The 16,031-nt window shown below is 44.4% G+C and overlaps 3 protein-coding genes and 1 gene segment (V, D, J or C); 3 read left to right on the top strand and 1 right to left on the bottom strand.

Annotated features, from left to right (window-relative positions):
- Positions 1 to 16,031, top strand: part of LOC102940154 (immunoglobulin epsilon heavy chain-like) — a 1,331,510-nt gene that overhangs the window by 156,701 nt on the left and 1,158,778 nt on the right. The window lies entirely within an intron of this gene.
- Positions 1 to 16,031, top strand: part of LOC119568011 — a 937,337-nt gene that overhangs the window by 144,625 nt on the left and 776,681 nt on the right.
- The window catches only part of LOC102948108, an 883,083-nt gene that overhangs the window by 115,879 nt on the left and 751,173 nt on the right, over positions 1 to 16,031 (top strand). The gene's annotated exons all lie outside the window — the stretch shown is intronic.
- Positions 5,038 to 6,674, bottom strand: LOC119567817 (olfactory receptor 10C1-like). Its single transcript, XM_037915232.1, has one exon. It carries the CDS (start codon positions 6,672 to 6,674, stop codon positions 5,712 to 5,714), a length of 963 nt encoding a protein of 320 aa, XP_037771160.1. The 3' UTR covers positions 5,038 to 5,711.

Raw genomic sequence — 16,031 nt, 5'->3', positions numbered from 1 at the left:
GCAGTGGAAAACGGGCTCAGAGGTAGTTTCAGCACATCAGGTGACAGTCCCAAAGGGATCTCTGTGACCGAACCCGTCACACCCTGCTCAAAGCAGGACCAACCCCAACTAAATCATCCCAGCGAAGGCTTTGCCAACCTGGGCCTTAAAAACCTCTAAGGATGGAGATTCCACCATCTCCCTGGGTAACCCATTCCAGTGCTTCACCACCCTCCTAATAAAACAGTTTTTCCGAATATCCAACCTAGGCCTCCCCCACTGCAACTTGAGACCATTGCTCCTTGTTCTGTTATCTGCCACCACTGAGAACAGCCGAACTCCATCCTCTTTGGAATTCCCCCTCAGGTAGCTGAAGGCTGCTATCAAATCCTCCCTCACTCTTCTCTTCTGCAGACTAAATAACCCCACGTCCCTCAACCTCTCCTCCTAAGTCATGTGCCCCAGGCCCCAAAGCATTTTCATTGCCCTCCGCTGGACTCTCTCCAATTTGTCCACATCCTTTCTGTAGTGGGGGGCCCAAAACTAGATGCAGTACTCCAGATGTGGCCTCACCAGTGCCGAATAGAGGGGAATAATCACTTCCCACGATCTGCTGGCAATGCTTCTACTAATGCAGTCTAATATGCCGTTAGCCTTCTTGGCAACAAGGTAACACTGTTGACTCATATCCAGCTTCTCGTCCACTGTAATCCCCAGGCCCTTTTTGGCAAAACTGCCACTTAGCCAGTCGATCCCCAACTGGTAGCAGTGCATGGGATTCTCCCGTCCTAAGTGCAGGACTCTGCACTTGTCCTTGTTGAACCTTATCAGATTTCTTTTGACCCAATCCTCCAATTTGTCTAGCTCGCTCTGGGCCCTATCCCTACCCTCCAGAATATTTACCTCTGCTCCGAGTTTAGTGTCATCCATGAACTTTCTGAGGGTGCAATCCACCCCATCATCAATATCATTAATGAAGATGTTGAACAAAACCAGCCCCAGGACCGACTGCTGGGACACTCCACTTGATACCATCTGCCAACTAGATATCGAACTGTTGATAACTACCCATTGACCCCAACAATCTAGCCAGCTTTCTATACACCTTATAGTCCATTCATCTAATCCAGTGGTGGGCAAACTTTTTGGCCCGAGGGCCACATCTGGGTGGGGAAATTGCATGCAGGAGTGGGGCAGGGGTTGAGGTGCGGGATGTGTGAGGAGGTGCAGTGTGCACGAAGGGGCTCTGGGCAAGGGGTTGGTGCAGAGGAGGGGTGCGGGGTGTATGAGGGGGCTCAGGGAAGGGGGTTGGGTGCAGGAGGGTGTGCAGAATGCAGGAGGGGGCTCAGGGCAGTGGTGAAGGGAGGGGTACGGAGTGCAGGAGGGGGCTTAGGGCAGGCAGTTGGGGTGCAGGAGGAGTGGGAGATGTAGCAGGGGGCTCAGGGCAGGGGGTTGGGGTGCAGGGGGGAGTGTGACTGGGGGCTCAAGGCAGGGGTTTGGGGTCCAGGCTTTGGCCCGGCACTGCTTACCTCGAGTGGCACTGGGGTGGAAGCGGTGCGCAACGTGCCTAAGGTAGGCTCCCTGCCTGCCCTGGCCTCGTGCCACTCCTGGAAGTGGCCAGCATGTCCAGCAGTGGCTCCTGGAGGTGGGGTGGGGAGGGTGGCTCTGCTGCACGCTGCCCTCGCCTGTGGGTACCACACCAGAAGCTCCCATTGGCTGCGGTTCCCCCTTCCCGGGAAATGGGAGCTGCGGGGGGTGGTGCCTGCAGGCAAGGGCAGTGCACAGAGCCCTCTGCCCCTCTCCCCCAGGAGCCACAGGGACATGGTGCCAGCCCTTCCCCCCACTTAGCCTAGCAGCACCAAGGGGGTGGCAATCCCTCAGGCTGGATCCAAAGCCCTGAGGGGCCGGATCCTGCCCACGGGCCATAGTTTGCCCACCCCTGATCTAATCCATACTTCTTTAATTTGCTGGCAAGAATACTGTGGGAGACTGTATCAAAAGCTTTGCTAAAGTCAAGGTATATCACGTCCGTGCTTTCCCCATATCCACAGAGCCAGTTATCTCATGATAGAAGGCAATCAGGTCCGTCAGGCATGACTTGCCCTTGCTGAATCCATGTTGACTGTTCCTGACCACCTTCGTCTCCTCCAAGTGCTTCAAAATGGATTCCTTGAGGACCTGCGCCATGATTCTTCCAGGGACTGAGGTGAGGCTGACTGATCTATCGTTCCCTGGATTCTCCTTCTTCCCTTTTTTAAAGATGGGCACTATATTTCCCTTTTACTGCCACTGCGCTGGTTGTGGGCATCCAAAACTTCTGGGTGGTTCTGAAATCTCTGCCTTAGCTCCCCTAGTGCAGTTTTCACTCATTGTTTGAAAAGCACCTGGCAAAGGAAGAGAAGCAAGGTTTATCCACCTTTTTCAGCTAGGGGAAAATTAGGTGCCTTTAAAAATTACCCCCACAGATCCTGCCCTCATCCAAGATTTGGTGGGATTTTCAAAGGGGCTGAGAGGATTGGACAACCAGAGCCTATATCGTTTCCTTTGACACATTGGTGTTTATGTCATGCGAGGCAGTGGCCAGGACTCAGGAGACGTGTGTACTCTTCCCATTCATATCATTGGTCTCCTGGGTGCTCATGGACAAGATCCATCACCTCTCCATACCCGGCAAAGTTTTCATCCACCTATGTACCTATCTCCCATTGGCCTTCCTGATGCCCAACTCCTGTCTGTGTCTTTGAAACCCCTTCTCCAGTGTCTATGACAATGACAGTGCTGAAAAATATCAAACAAATGAAATTTTAAAAATGAAGGGGAAAAAAAAACAAAATGATAAAAAATCCCATTTCCCCACATCTTTTTCCAACCAGCTCTCAGTTATGTTCTCAGTTAGATAAAAACATAAAACAGTATTGCTTGAAGGTTGCAATGTAACATTACTTTATTTCTTAGAATGCAGACCCATAAGATGCAAGAACACAAAAAGGGAGGGACAAAGCAGGCCCCTCCCCACAACAGAGAGGCATGACTCTATGGTGATGGGCTGCAGAATGACTCATAATAACCAGAGCATATATTTGCATACAAAGGTCCCCGTCTGCAAGCGGGACCAGAAAAAAAAACCCTTACACTCAGAGCGATAGCTTGTCATTTTAACACAGCTTTCAACACACCTCACTCTGGCTAAGGATGAATTAGTTTGTGACAAAGTTTCTGGCCTATAGGCAGTATGTGGCTGATCTAGGAAAAGAAGCGAAGAGTCGTGACTCTCGCACCTATGTCTTAACCACAAGACACCCAACCCTCGCTGGAAAACCCACTCAGCAGGTATTTCCGTCCGGCCTGCTGTATTGTGGCACAGGATGACAGTTAGATCTCAGTGAACCACTGATTTGTCATTTCTCTGGCAGTTCTGGAAAATAAAAGCCTCACTACCAGGGTATGAAGGCATTCGCACTTGCTTTTCCGAGCCCAATGACTACTCATTGTCATTCATGATGAGAATGAACAGTCATTGGGCCAGAAAATGAGTCCAAGGATGACTCTGTGGTCTGGTAGTTAAGAAGCACACTTGGGCTGTGTGAGATTGAAGTTCAATTCCCTGTAACAAGGGCTATTTAATTATTTATACCCGATGGAACCACGTTAAAAGGACCGAGAGAGAGAGGGAGCTTGTGCCGAGAGTATTCTCTAGGCCAGTGCACTTGTTTCCAATGCGGGAGACTGGAGACTTCTCCCCTATCAGGCAGGGGGGATATTGAACGTAGGTCTTACACACACACACACACGAGTGCTCTAACCCCAAGGTTAAATATTATAAAGGGCAGGTTGGTGTCCAACATCTAAGTCCTGAAAGATTTAGATTGATTTTTGCTGAAAATATTCAGCTAATTTGAGTTAAATGAATTCATGAATTAGAGCTACATACCTCCAGCTTTCATCCAGACCACGTCACACAATCCATTGTCTACAGCCAAGCTCTATGATACAACCGCATTTGCTCCAATCCCTCAGACAGACGCAAACAGGATCTCCATCAAACTTCTTAAAACTACAATACCCACCTGGTGAAGTGAAGAAATAGATTGACAGAGCCAGAAGGGTACCCAGAAGTCACCTACTACAGGACAGGCCCAACAAAGAAAGTAACAGAACACCACTAGCTGTCACCTACAGCCCCCAACTAAAACCTCTCTAGTGCATCATCAAGGATCTACAACCTATCCTGAAGGACGATCCCTCACTCTCACAGACCTTGGGAGACAGGCCAGTCCTCGCTTACAGACAGCCCCCAAGCCTAAAGCAAATACTCACCAGCGACTACACACCACACAACGAAAACACCAACCCAGGAACCAAACACTGCAACAAACCCCGGTGCCAACTCTGTCCACATATCTATTCAAGGGACACGATCATAGGACCTAACCACATCAGCCACACCATCAGGGGCTCATTCACCTGCACATCTACCAATGTGATATATGCCACCATGTGCCAGCAATGCCCCTCTGCCATGTACATTGGTCAAACTGGACAGTCTCTACGCAAAAGAATAAATGGACACAAATCTGACATCAGGAATTATAACGTTCAGAAACCAGTAGGAGAACACTTCAATCTCCCTGGTCACTCAATAACAGACCTAAAAGTGGCAATTCTTCAACAAAAAAACTTCAAAAACAGACTTCAACAAGAAACTGCAGAACTGGAATTAATTTAAACTGGACACTAAATTAGGCCTGAATAAAGACTGGGAGTGGATGGGTCACTACAAAAATTAATTTTCCCTCAGTTCCCTTCTTGTCAACTGTTGGAAATTGGCGACGTCCACCTTGATTGTATTGGCCTCGTTAGTACTACAGAAGTAATCAACCACTGAGAATAGGCCACTTCCACCTTAACTGAATTGGCCTCGTTAGCACTGACCCTCCACTCGGTAAGGCAACTTCCATCTTTTTATATATATATACCGCTGACTGTATTTTCCACTCCATGCTTCTGATGAAGTGGGTTTTAGCCCACAAAAGCTTATGCCCAAATAAATGTGTTAGTCTCTAAGGTGCCACAAGGACTCCTCTTTGTTTTTGCTGATACAGTCGAACACGGCTACCACTCTGAAAACTGACAACAGAGGATCCTAATCAGCGGAGAATGAATGTCATTGGCTTCAGTGGGAGTGGAAGAGACCCAGAGCCACTCAAAAGATGTTAAGCTCCTTGCAGAATTTGGGCACTAGTGTTCATGTACGGATGAATGTATGGATGCATGAAGCAGAATGGTTTACTGAAATGTGTGTCTGGAAAAGAAAACCTTTTTCTTAAAGAATGTCTCTTACAGTATCAAGATATCATCACATCCGATGAAGTGAGCTGTAGCTCACGAAAGCTTATGCTCAAATAAATTGGTTAGTCTCTAAGGTGCCACAAGTCCTCCTTTTCTTTTTACAGTATCAAGTTTTGTATAAAGAAATGTGTATTAAATGTATGAAAGATTAATGCTGAAAAGGTATCAGAGTAGAAGAAAGAAAGAAAGAAAGAAAGAAAGAAAGAAAGAAAGAAAGAAAGAAAGAAAGAAAGAAAGAAAGAAAGAAAGAAAGAAAGAAAATGGATGAAGTAAGTTCAATGAGGGGTTCTCAAGGACTCTCCTATTCTCAAGGACTCCAATGGGCCATGCCTAAGAAACTATATCAGTTCATCTCTATTTTACTATATGCTAAAATTTGTCCTTTAAGGTTCTATGTCTTTTCTGAAAGCAAATAGTTTAAGAATAGCTTTTCTCAGGGACTCAGTGACCTCTTTGTTTCTCAGGCTGTAGATGATAGGGTTGATCATGGGAGTCAGGACTGTGTAGAAGACAGAGAAGAGTTTGTGTAGGACCTTGGGAGTATTAGCTGTTGGAACCACATAGACAGTAATCAGTGTCCCATAGTAAACTATAACCACAATGAGGTGAGAGGAGCAGGTGGAAAAGGCCTTTTGCCTCCCTGTGGTGGAAGGGATTCTCAGGATGGTGGTGATGATACGAATGTAGGATGTCAGGACCAGTAGACAGGGCACAAATGTCCCTATGGCAGAGACAATAAATGTCAGCACTTGCACAGCCTGGGTATCGCCACAGGACAGCTTTATCACGGGTGAAAAATCACAAAAGAAATGGTCAATTCCTTTTGAATCACAAAACTTTGATTCGAACAAGAAAATATTTATTGTGGTGCAGCCTAGAAAGCTACTTATCCAGGATCCTGCCACTAGCTGGCAACAAACCCTCCCATTCATCAGAGCAGCATAACGGAGTGGATTGCATATCGCTAAGTACCGATCATAAGACATTGCCGCAAGCAGCAGAGATTCTGTAGCTGACAGAATACCAAAGAAATATGTTTGCAAAATGCAGCCCTTAACAGAAATGGTTCTGTCCCCAGTCAGGAGACTGGCCAGCAGCCTGGGTAGCAAGGTGGAGGTGTAGCAGATCTCCAGGCAGGACAAGTTTCCCAGGAAGAAGTACATGGGGGTGTGAAGGTGGCAATCAGCCACAACTAGTGCAACAATGAGAATGTTCCCTGCCACAGTCACAATGAAGATCACTAGAAACACGAGGAAGAGAAGGGGCTGCAGTTCAGGGACATTCCCAAATCCTAAAAGGATGAATTCCACAATGGGTGTTTGATTTCTTCCTTCCGCTTTCTCCATAATCTGTATCTAGAAAAAGAAAACCATTAAATATTGATGGAGTGCACGCCGTCAGTTTGTGCTGTTGGATACACTAGCAGAAACCTGGAGCAGGTAACCTCATACCACTGCATCTCTCCACTAGAAGAATGAAGTTGTTAATAAACAGAGGAAGCCTAATATAATTAAGAGGTTGAGCTTCCAATACAGGTGAACCAAGAGCATAGAACCCTACTGATTACAGAAATGTCCCCTCTAACTCCATTAATCTCTCTTGAACTTTAAAGAAAGACTTTTAGGCTGGGATGTTGAAATCTTTATCCCATCAGTGTCATATCAAGAAACCTAGAAGACATAACAAAAAATCAGTAGATTGGAAATGAAAATATTGAGAGTTCAACCACGGGTACGTCTCCCCTGCAGCTGGGAGGTGTCATTCCCAGTTTGGGTAGAGGTACATGCACTCGCTTGGATCAAGATAGCAGGATAAAATTAGCAGAGAGAACATGGCAGCACACGCAGCCCTTTGGATTGGCCACCTGTGGACGTACCTAGGATCTCCGATGGGATTGTGCTCGGGCAGCTAGTCTGTGCTGCCCAGGCTACACTGCTATTTTTAGCACCGTATCTCCATAGCTCAAAGATAGAGTGTGTAGGTCACCGGAGCAGGGAATTACACTTGCCACATGCAGTATAAACACACCCCATAGGCACACACCGAAAAACTAAAGAGGCTGAGGTTTGCAGGAAGGTTTATCCAGCTGTCTTCTATCAGAGCAGATTCAAAGACAAATTTGCACCATTTGATAGACGTAGCTGAGAAACAGACACAGACACACAACAAACAAACACACAAACAAAAACAAACCGCTCCTAAAAACACACCACGTGTTTCACAATTACACCAGGTTAAATTGCATCAGCTTCATGTGGATTTACACAAGTGCAACTGAGATTGGAATCCAACCGCATATAAAGAAATGTAAGTGAAATAAAAATGAAAACTCATGAAGAGAGAAATAAGAGAGTCATTTTTATCCAGAAGGGAGAATGTGCTTGGAGAAAAATGAAAAACCGGAGAAAAAGAAAGAGTTATATAGACAGAATGAGATAAAAATACACAGAGAGAGAAAGAGATTGTTTATTTCTCCAAATGTTATGAGCAATAAAATATAGACATGTTTAAAGAGAAGTAGCAGATCCTTGCTGTTAAAGCAAAGATATTCGAGCTAATAAGTGTGAATCCTCTTCCTTGCTTTTCCTGATCATACCTTCTGATCTCTTCATCCACTGACTTAGGTTGCGCCCATATAAACTATGTCTATACCAGGTGTGGCAATGGTACATTGAAAGAAAAATGAAAATCCAGAAAAGCACACACACACACACACATGCAAAGAAGAGAGACTATTTTGTTTCAAAATTTTTAGGAGCAATAAAACTCACATGGTAAAAAATAAAATACACACTCAAGCAACCCATAAACTAGATAAATTCATGGAGGATAAGTCCATTAATGGCTGTTAACCAGGATGGGAAGGGATGGTGTCCCTAGCCTCTGTTTCCTAGAAGCTGGGAATGGGTGACAGGGAATATGTATCTTTATTGCTGTATTGTAAAACGTGAATGTAGTCTACCACTGTGTATTGTGAGAGTGGGCAGGGGAGACATGGCTCCAACCCATAGCAGATGTGGAGAAAATAACTGATGCCTTTGCCTGTACTGGGCCTGAAACAAACCCCCTTGTAGTCAAGGACTGAGAGTCTTTTCCTTAAGTACAAAGGACTTTGGATCTGGCTCATGATTAAAAGATACAAGATGCTAGAGCGTAGGAAGCATAATGAGATAAAGAACGGTTTGGCCTCTATTTTGTATCTCCTAACAGTGTGACAGCTTACCCAGTAGGGGGCTGGTTGGTGAGGTGAAGTTGACTTGTGGGGAAGTACGGATTTGATGACGTGCACAAACCCAGTCCAACAGATACCATTCTCTCTTTAATTATATTGCAACCAATACAATTTTACTTAGTGTTGATGAACTGCATAGTAAATCCCTTCACCCACTTTGGTTCCTTACCAAATATATTCAAGAGACCAGATAACCAATGTCAGTCAAGTTTATTTCTATAAACCAGTAATAATATGGTACATTCAAAAGGTAATGGGTTACAGGGAATGGATCAATTGATGATTACCTGTTCTGTTCATTCCCTCTGAAGCACCTGGCACTGACCGCTGTCGGAAAGCAGGATACTGGGCTAGATGGACCTTTGGTCAGACCCAGTTTGGCTGTTCTTATGTTCTAAATCTGAGAACCATTCATTGCTCTGTCTTAGGCATGTTTTGCTATAACTCATCGGTGATTGGTTTCCCCCAGCATGCTACCTGGAATTAGGATTCCACTGAGCCCTCTGACCCACCAGTCTGGGCTCCTTCTCACACTTCCTCCGGCATTCACTCAGATAGAGACACACCCAGCTACAGTTACATGCCGGCTCTCTGACCAGCCACTGCATGAACCAACAATAGAGAAGCTACAGTCAAGAGAATCAGCAGCTTCCCAGCCTGGGACTCCAGAGCCGCACCACCCTGCCCGGGGCAAAACACCGACCAGTAATAATTTCTTACCTGGTTTGCCTCTCCCCGAATGTGGGGGGGGAATATGCACACTTGGGCTAACCAAGCTGAGATTTTCCCCCAGACACTTCAGTTAAAGGCACATTGGTTTAAGTTAAACTGCAAACAAGTTTATTAACAACAAAAGTGAGTATAAGGGATAGGGAACAGATCAAAGCAGAATACCAGCAAATAAACAAAAATTCAAACTCATCTTAACACACAAGCTAGATTGACTATGAATGAGCAGTTTCTCACCCTGATGATACCAGCAGTCTGGCAGATTCTCAAGGCACAAGCTGCATTTGCTTTGCAGCTTGGGTTTCTCAGGTTTCCATACACAGGCTAGAAACCTCTTTAACCTGGGTCCAGCACTTCCCCCAGTTCACTCTTTGTTCCTCAGGTCTCTCCAGGAATCCTCTTCTGTGGCGTGATATCACTCCCGGCCTTATATAGCTTTAGCATAGGGTGGGAACCCTTTGTTTCAAAACTCGGTTCCCAGACCAGTTTGTGGAAAAATACAGAGGTCCCAAGATGGAGTCCAGAGTCATGTGGTCTGGTCACCTGCCCTGGCAGAGTCATGGCTACCATTACTTACAGGCTCTCTGGAGTGTTCTCAGGAAGGCTCACCAGGTGGGAGATAAGCTTCTCCTAAGGCCAATTGTTTTCCCTAAGGGCTCATTACCCTGACTTGGCCCTTCCCAACCACCTAGGGAGACTGAAAGCATCTTCACTAGTGGATGTTACCCAGATGTAACTACATTTGAAATACAGGTACATAGTCAATATTCATAACTTCAGATACAAAAATGAGACATGCATACAAACAGGATAATCATATTGAGCAAATCATAGCTTTTCCAATGACACCTTAAATGACCCGTCTTGCACAAAATGCATCATAATTATGCTATAATCATATTATAATAATATCCCTATGAAGCCTATGGGGTGCAGTGTCACACCATCTACCTTCATTTACTTTCCCACTGGATTGAACAAGCAATCCTATTCTTTCTGACATGGGTGGATGCCTGGGCAGGAATTTTTCATTTCTAAATCAGATTATTTCATTTTAACTGTATTGCTTTCCCTTTCACACAGAAGATCTATTCCCAGCCGTACCCTAACCCTAACCCTTCCATCACCTTTTCTGAGACAAGGTTATAGTCTTTGCACAGCATTTTCCATTCTCTTCTATTATTCATAGTCTTCAATTATCTCTGTAAACTGAGCTTTGGGTTCCTTCCTGGATTTCTCGATCATGCTGCACTTCTTGGTGTATTTTGTTGTTATTCCCTTTCCAGAAATTAGCATCTCTCCTGCTTGGTAATTTTTCCTTCATATGAAATGATGTAATCTCCCTTGATATTCTGCTGGTGGGAATTTGAAACTATTGCATAAGGAAAGTGAATATTTATTTTTAGAAAGGAAAAACAACGGTACAAGGGCAGTCTTATTACTAACCTCAAAGGGGAAGTCCTAGAAAACAACTGATTCCAAAGGGAAAATAATGGAGACAGGAAAACCGTTGACCCAAATTGTTTTTGTTTTTTTTTAAGTTCTGCTCTTGTTCAAAAGGAATTATTTTGGGGAAACTTTTCTGGCCTGCGTTCTACACGAGATCCGACCAGATGATCGCAATGGTCCCTTCTGGCCCTGGAATCTATGAATTATCTCTGGGAACACCTTCCAGAGAGATGGGATATTTCTCTGAAAGGTATCCTCATGTTCAGGTGAATTTGCTGGGTTTCATTCAGGAAACACCAGCTGAGATTCTATGGATAGAATTATGCTAAAGGCCTCTACTGACCTTAAATTCTTTGATTCTCTCAAGTCAACAGTCCAGATTCCCCTCTCACTTAAACCAATGTAAAACAAAAGTCATTCAGCTGAGGTAAATAAATTCAAGCCCAGATAAACCTCATCTCGTTAAGAAATGCCAAGCATTTTATCACTTATGTATATCATATGATTGCTGAAGTTTTGATGTGTCTTGAAGTGTCATACATTGGGATTGTAAACTCATTTGTTATGTTAATTTTCTGTTAAGATTTTAGCATACCTGTATGTGCTATAAAATAATAAATAATGCTACCCAGAAAACAATAACTCTAGAAGACCTTACATTGTTCTTGTTATCCAGAGGTACTCTGTGAATAAACAAAACATGATGTTTACGCATCAAACCACCTTGGATTTTAAAGGGACCTATGGGAGTTAGAAGCTCAATTCTGAGTAATTTTTTATGACAATTTGGCACCTAATTCTCCTTGTTTTCTTTGAAAATCTCAGCCATAAAGAATCATGAATTTCTGAGTGTCTTCTGAAAGAAAATGGCCTGGTCATTAATTAATATGCTTGAGTGTTTAAGTAGTACCTTTTTTGGGGTGGTGTTAATTAACTGATTAGTCACTCAGTACACTTAAACTTCTATAACTACTCCTCAGATAGTCACTCCTACCAAATCTAAGAGTATACAGTGATAAACAAACTAATGATGAGGAACGGGTCAAACTGCACCAGAAATCATGAACGCTCCACCAACTGGCTTCACACAGGTCCTAGGCCTGGAGCTGTAGCTATGGTTTTGACATGTATCCACTAGGAAATGGGCCAAAGCTATGAAATTGTCATCATGTTTTACCAGCATGTAGACAGGAGCAAAAGCACTTGGATTCATATCAGTGAAAAGCCCAGCTGACTGTTCCAAGCGCCTTGTCCTAGCCTGTTTGCAGCTGGGGAATTTGGGATTTAAATAACTGATGTATAAACACAACACAAGAATCCCTCAATGGACTCTAAACTGTGTCTTCACTAATATATCCCACTGGTGATGGAGGGTTTGTAATTAGGGCCTTTGGGTATTAATTAACACCAACATTGGTTGCATCATGTCCTCTGAAATATTGCTAGTAACTTGCAGTGAGTTTTCAATAGCATGGTCCAAACTTTTCCCTGGTGTACCTCCTCTCTTTTCACTGTGGTTACCCCAGGGGCGCATCTGAACCAGTGTGTTTTTATCACTGAGATACTGAGCTGGGTTCTGATAACAGACACACCACTGGAGTAAGGGGAATTACTCTGTATTTACACCAGCATAACTGAGTTGAGAATCTGGGCCATTGTGCACATTCTAAGTTCTCCAGCATCTCACAATAATGTGGGATAAAAACTACTGCTGTCGCAAGGAGAACACAGAAGCATGGCTACGTGTTGTGCTTCCATTGTAACCAGTCCGTGCTGGCCATGGAGGTGAGGCACAGTTACAACCCAGACTGTGAAAACACGCACAGAGCTGGAGAGCTGGGATTAGAGCCCCGGTCCTTTATTTCCAAACACTCAGGGCCAGAGGGTTTTCCTAAAGGTGCAGATAGGAACCTAGTGAGATTTTCAAAAGCAACAGGGGGCAACATACAAAAAATGGACTTTGGCTCCTAACCACTCTAGGTGCCCAAATCCCAGAATCAGGCCCCGGTAGGATTCTCTAAACCTCCACTCAGCTTCTCCCAAACTCTGTAGGCATCTAAACTCAACTTGGGACCTACTTTTTGCAGTGAAATGCCCTAGGGTGCCTAGGTTTCTGTCTCTTGGCATGTGCACTGCAGCCTCAGACCAGGCATCTGGAGACATACATCCCTGAGTTCCTCCCCCTAACTCACCTAAGGGGCCCAATCTGGTAGGTGAACTCACAAAAATGTTGGGGTGGAAGGAGGGAATCCCTTGTCACTTTTAGCACAGTGGTTAGGGTACTGAGCTGGGATATCAGAGATCCCAGTTCAAGTTCTCCCTCTGTTGGAAGGGGAAAAGGGAGGATCTGAACAAGGCTATGTTACTTCTCAAGCGAGTGTCGTCACCACTGGGCAATGGGATATTATGGTATGTGGGACTTCCTCTGTCGCTCCATTTGAAGCTGTTTCATCCTGGATAACTAATGGAAGAGTCATCGGGTCAGCAAGAAAGACAACAAATATAAGAGTGACTCTAAAGCCTGCTGGTTAGAGGACTCCACTTCTTTCTGGGGAGACTGTAGAAAAAACCCCAAAACGTCCTAAATAAAAACCACCATTTCATGGCTGGCTTTGTTCATCACTCCCAGATTTGCCCTGAAGAACTGAGAGATGTGAATGTAGAGTTTTGCCCGCCTTACATGTAAATACGAGTATGCCGAGTCTATGCTGAAGCGGTAGAGTCAAGTGTTCCTAGAAAGATTTTCAATCCTGGAGTCATGATATTTAGGTTCCTACATTAGTATTTGGCTGCGGAAAATTAACTTGAAAAACCATATTCAAAAATGTTCCACCTGAATTCATGATGCTGCTTTTTATTGGTTCACATTGATTTTCTCAGTACCTCTGATCGTCCCAGAGGTGGAGATGTGCACACTGTAGCTTGTTACGTATTGAAGGATCTTCATGAGGCAAACCAATCAGGTCATCCTCATTTTCTATCCACCACAGCTGACTAACAAGCGGGGAAACAACAAAGGTAGAAGCCACTAAGCTATACCCCTCTGACTCATTAAACCAGCAGAACGTATCCCCCTTTCTTTTGAATAAAAAAATACATTCACTTGGATTCTCTGAATTCGTGTGCATGGCACAAGTTTACCCACAGAATTACTCAGGACCTCCTTTCCCTTTGTATTTTGCAGGCTGTAGAAGAGGGGACTGAACAGGGGAGTCAGGACTGTTTCGAAGAGATGGAACCCTTTGTTCAGGTCTCTCGGTGAGTTGGACTTTGATAACATGTAGACAATAATCAGAGTCCCATAGAAGAGGTGGGAAGTGGAAGGAGCAGGTGGAAAAGGCCTTTTGCCTCCAGGGATTAGGAGGACGGTGGAGATGTAGGATATTAAAGTTAAGAGAAAAGGGGACAGAGTGAAAAGTATAGGCAAATGTTCATTTATTTCTTACAATTCAGACCTATACGATGCAAGAACACCAAAACTGAGGGACAAAGCAGGCTGCTCCCTAAAATAGAGAGGCCTAACGCTAGCCTGGCTGGATGCAGAATGACTCACAACAACCAGAGCATATATTTCTGTATAGAGATCCCCAGTCTGCAATGGGACCAGAAATCCCCTTACACTCAGAGTGACAGCTTGTAATTTAAACACAGTTTCAATACCCCACACTCTACATAAGGATGAATTAGGTTGTGACAAAGTTTCTGGCCTACAGGGAGTAGGTGGTTGATCTAGGAAGAGAAATGAAGAGTCGTGATTCTCAGACCTATGTCTTAACCAAAAGACACCCAACCTTTGATGGATAACCCACTCAGTGTGTATTTCAGTCCTGCCAGATGTTCCGTGGCAGAAGATGACAATTAGAGCTCAGTGAACCACTGATTTTTTATTTCTCTGCCAGTTCTGGAAAATAAAAGCTTCACCACCAGGCTATGAGTCATTCTCACTTACTTTTATATCCCAATGACTCATTCATGATGAGAATCAATAGTCATTGGGCCAAAAAGCAAATCCAAGGATGACTCTGTAGCCTGGTAGTTAAGACGCACACTTTGGCTGCAGGAGATCGAAGTTCAACTCCCTATTTCAATGACTATTTAATTATTTATACCCAATGGAACCACTTTTAAAGGAGAGAGAGAGCTTCTGCAGAGAGTATTCCACAGGCCAGTACACTTCTTTGCAATGTGGGAAACTGAAGACTTCCCCCCCTCCGCACCCCCATCAGGCATGGGGGATATTGAACGTGGGTCTTACACACACACACACACGCACACACACACACACACGAGCTCTAACCACAAGTTTAAATGTTATAACAGGGGCGCGTTGCTGCCCCGCATCTACGTCCTGAAAGATTTTGGTTGCTTGTTGCTGAAAATATCCAGCTAATTTGAGTTAAATTCACGAATCACTTTGGGCTGACCAAATAAACTATTCATTCAAACAAAGCCTGATACTGTATATACCTCCATTATGAACCGCATACAGGCCCTGTATCAGGGGAGAGCAGGAGGGTGGGGTGGGTGGTCAGGTTTATTTTGTGTCTTTGTCTGTTTCTCAGCTGCATCTATCATATGGTGCAATTTTTTCACCATTAGATAGAGGACAGTTTTGGATAGACCTTCATACAAACCACAGCCCCTTTGGGTTTCTATATGTGTCATATGGGGTATGTCTATGCTGCATCTGGACAGTGTAATTCCTTCTCTGCAGATCTACACAAACCATCTTTGATTGAGCTACTTTGCTGAAAGCAGAAGTGTACCTGGGAAGCACAGACTGGCTGCCCATGCCCCGTCCACGTGAGGCCCTGTACACAGGTGGCTATCCAAACCTGCAGCCTGTGCTGCCATGTTCTCACTTCTAGCTTTATCCTGCTAACTGTACAAAAGTTTTCCTTTTGGAAAATCTTTTGTAAAGCAAGCCTAGGGTTAATATTAAATTCTGGTTATCTAACAATCTTCATTAGGGTTCATGTACGTCTACCCAAGCTGGGAATTACACCTCCCAGCGCAGGGTAAACGTACCTGTGGTTGAACTCTAAATATCTTCATTTCCAATCTCTTGATTTTTTGTTATGTCTTCTTAGATTTGTTGATCTGACACTGATAGGATAAAGATATTTCAAAACCCAGCCCCAAAGTCTTTATTTAGGGTTCTAGAGAGCTTAAGGGAGTTAGACGGGACATTTCTGTAATTCAGTAGGGTTCCATACTCTTGGTTCTCTAAATTGGAAGTTCAACCTCTTAATTATATGAGTCTTCCTCTGTTATTCGACAACTTCATTTTTCC

Source organism: Chelonia mydas, chromosome 13, assembly GCF_015237465.2.
Source record: "Chelonia mydas isolate rCheMyd1 chromosome 13, rCheMyd1.pri.v2, whole genome shotgun sequence".
NCBI lineage: Eukaryota > Metazoa > Chordata > Testudines > Cheloniidae > Chelonia > Chelonia mydas.
Note: the sequence above shows the minus strand (reverse complement) of the source record. Positions and strands in the feature narration are given on the sequence as shown.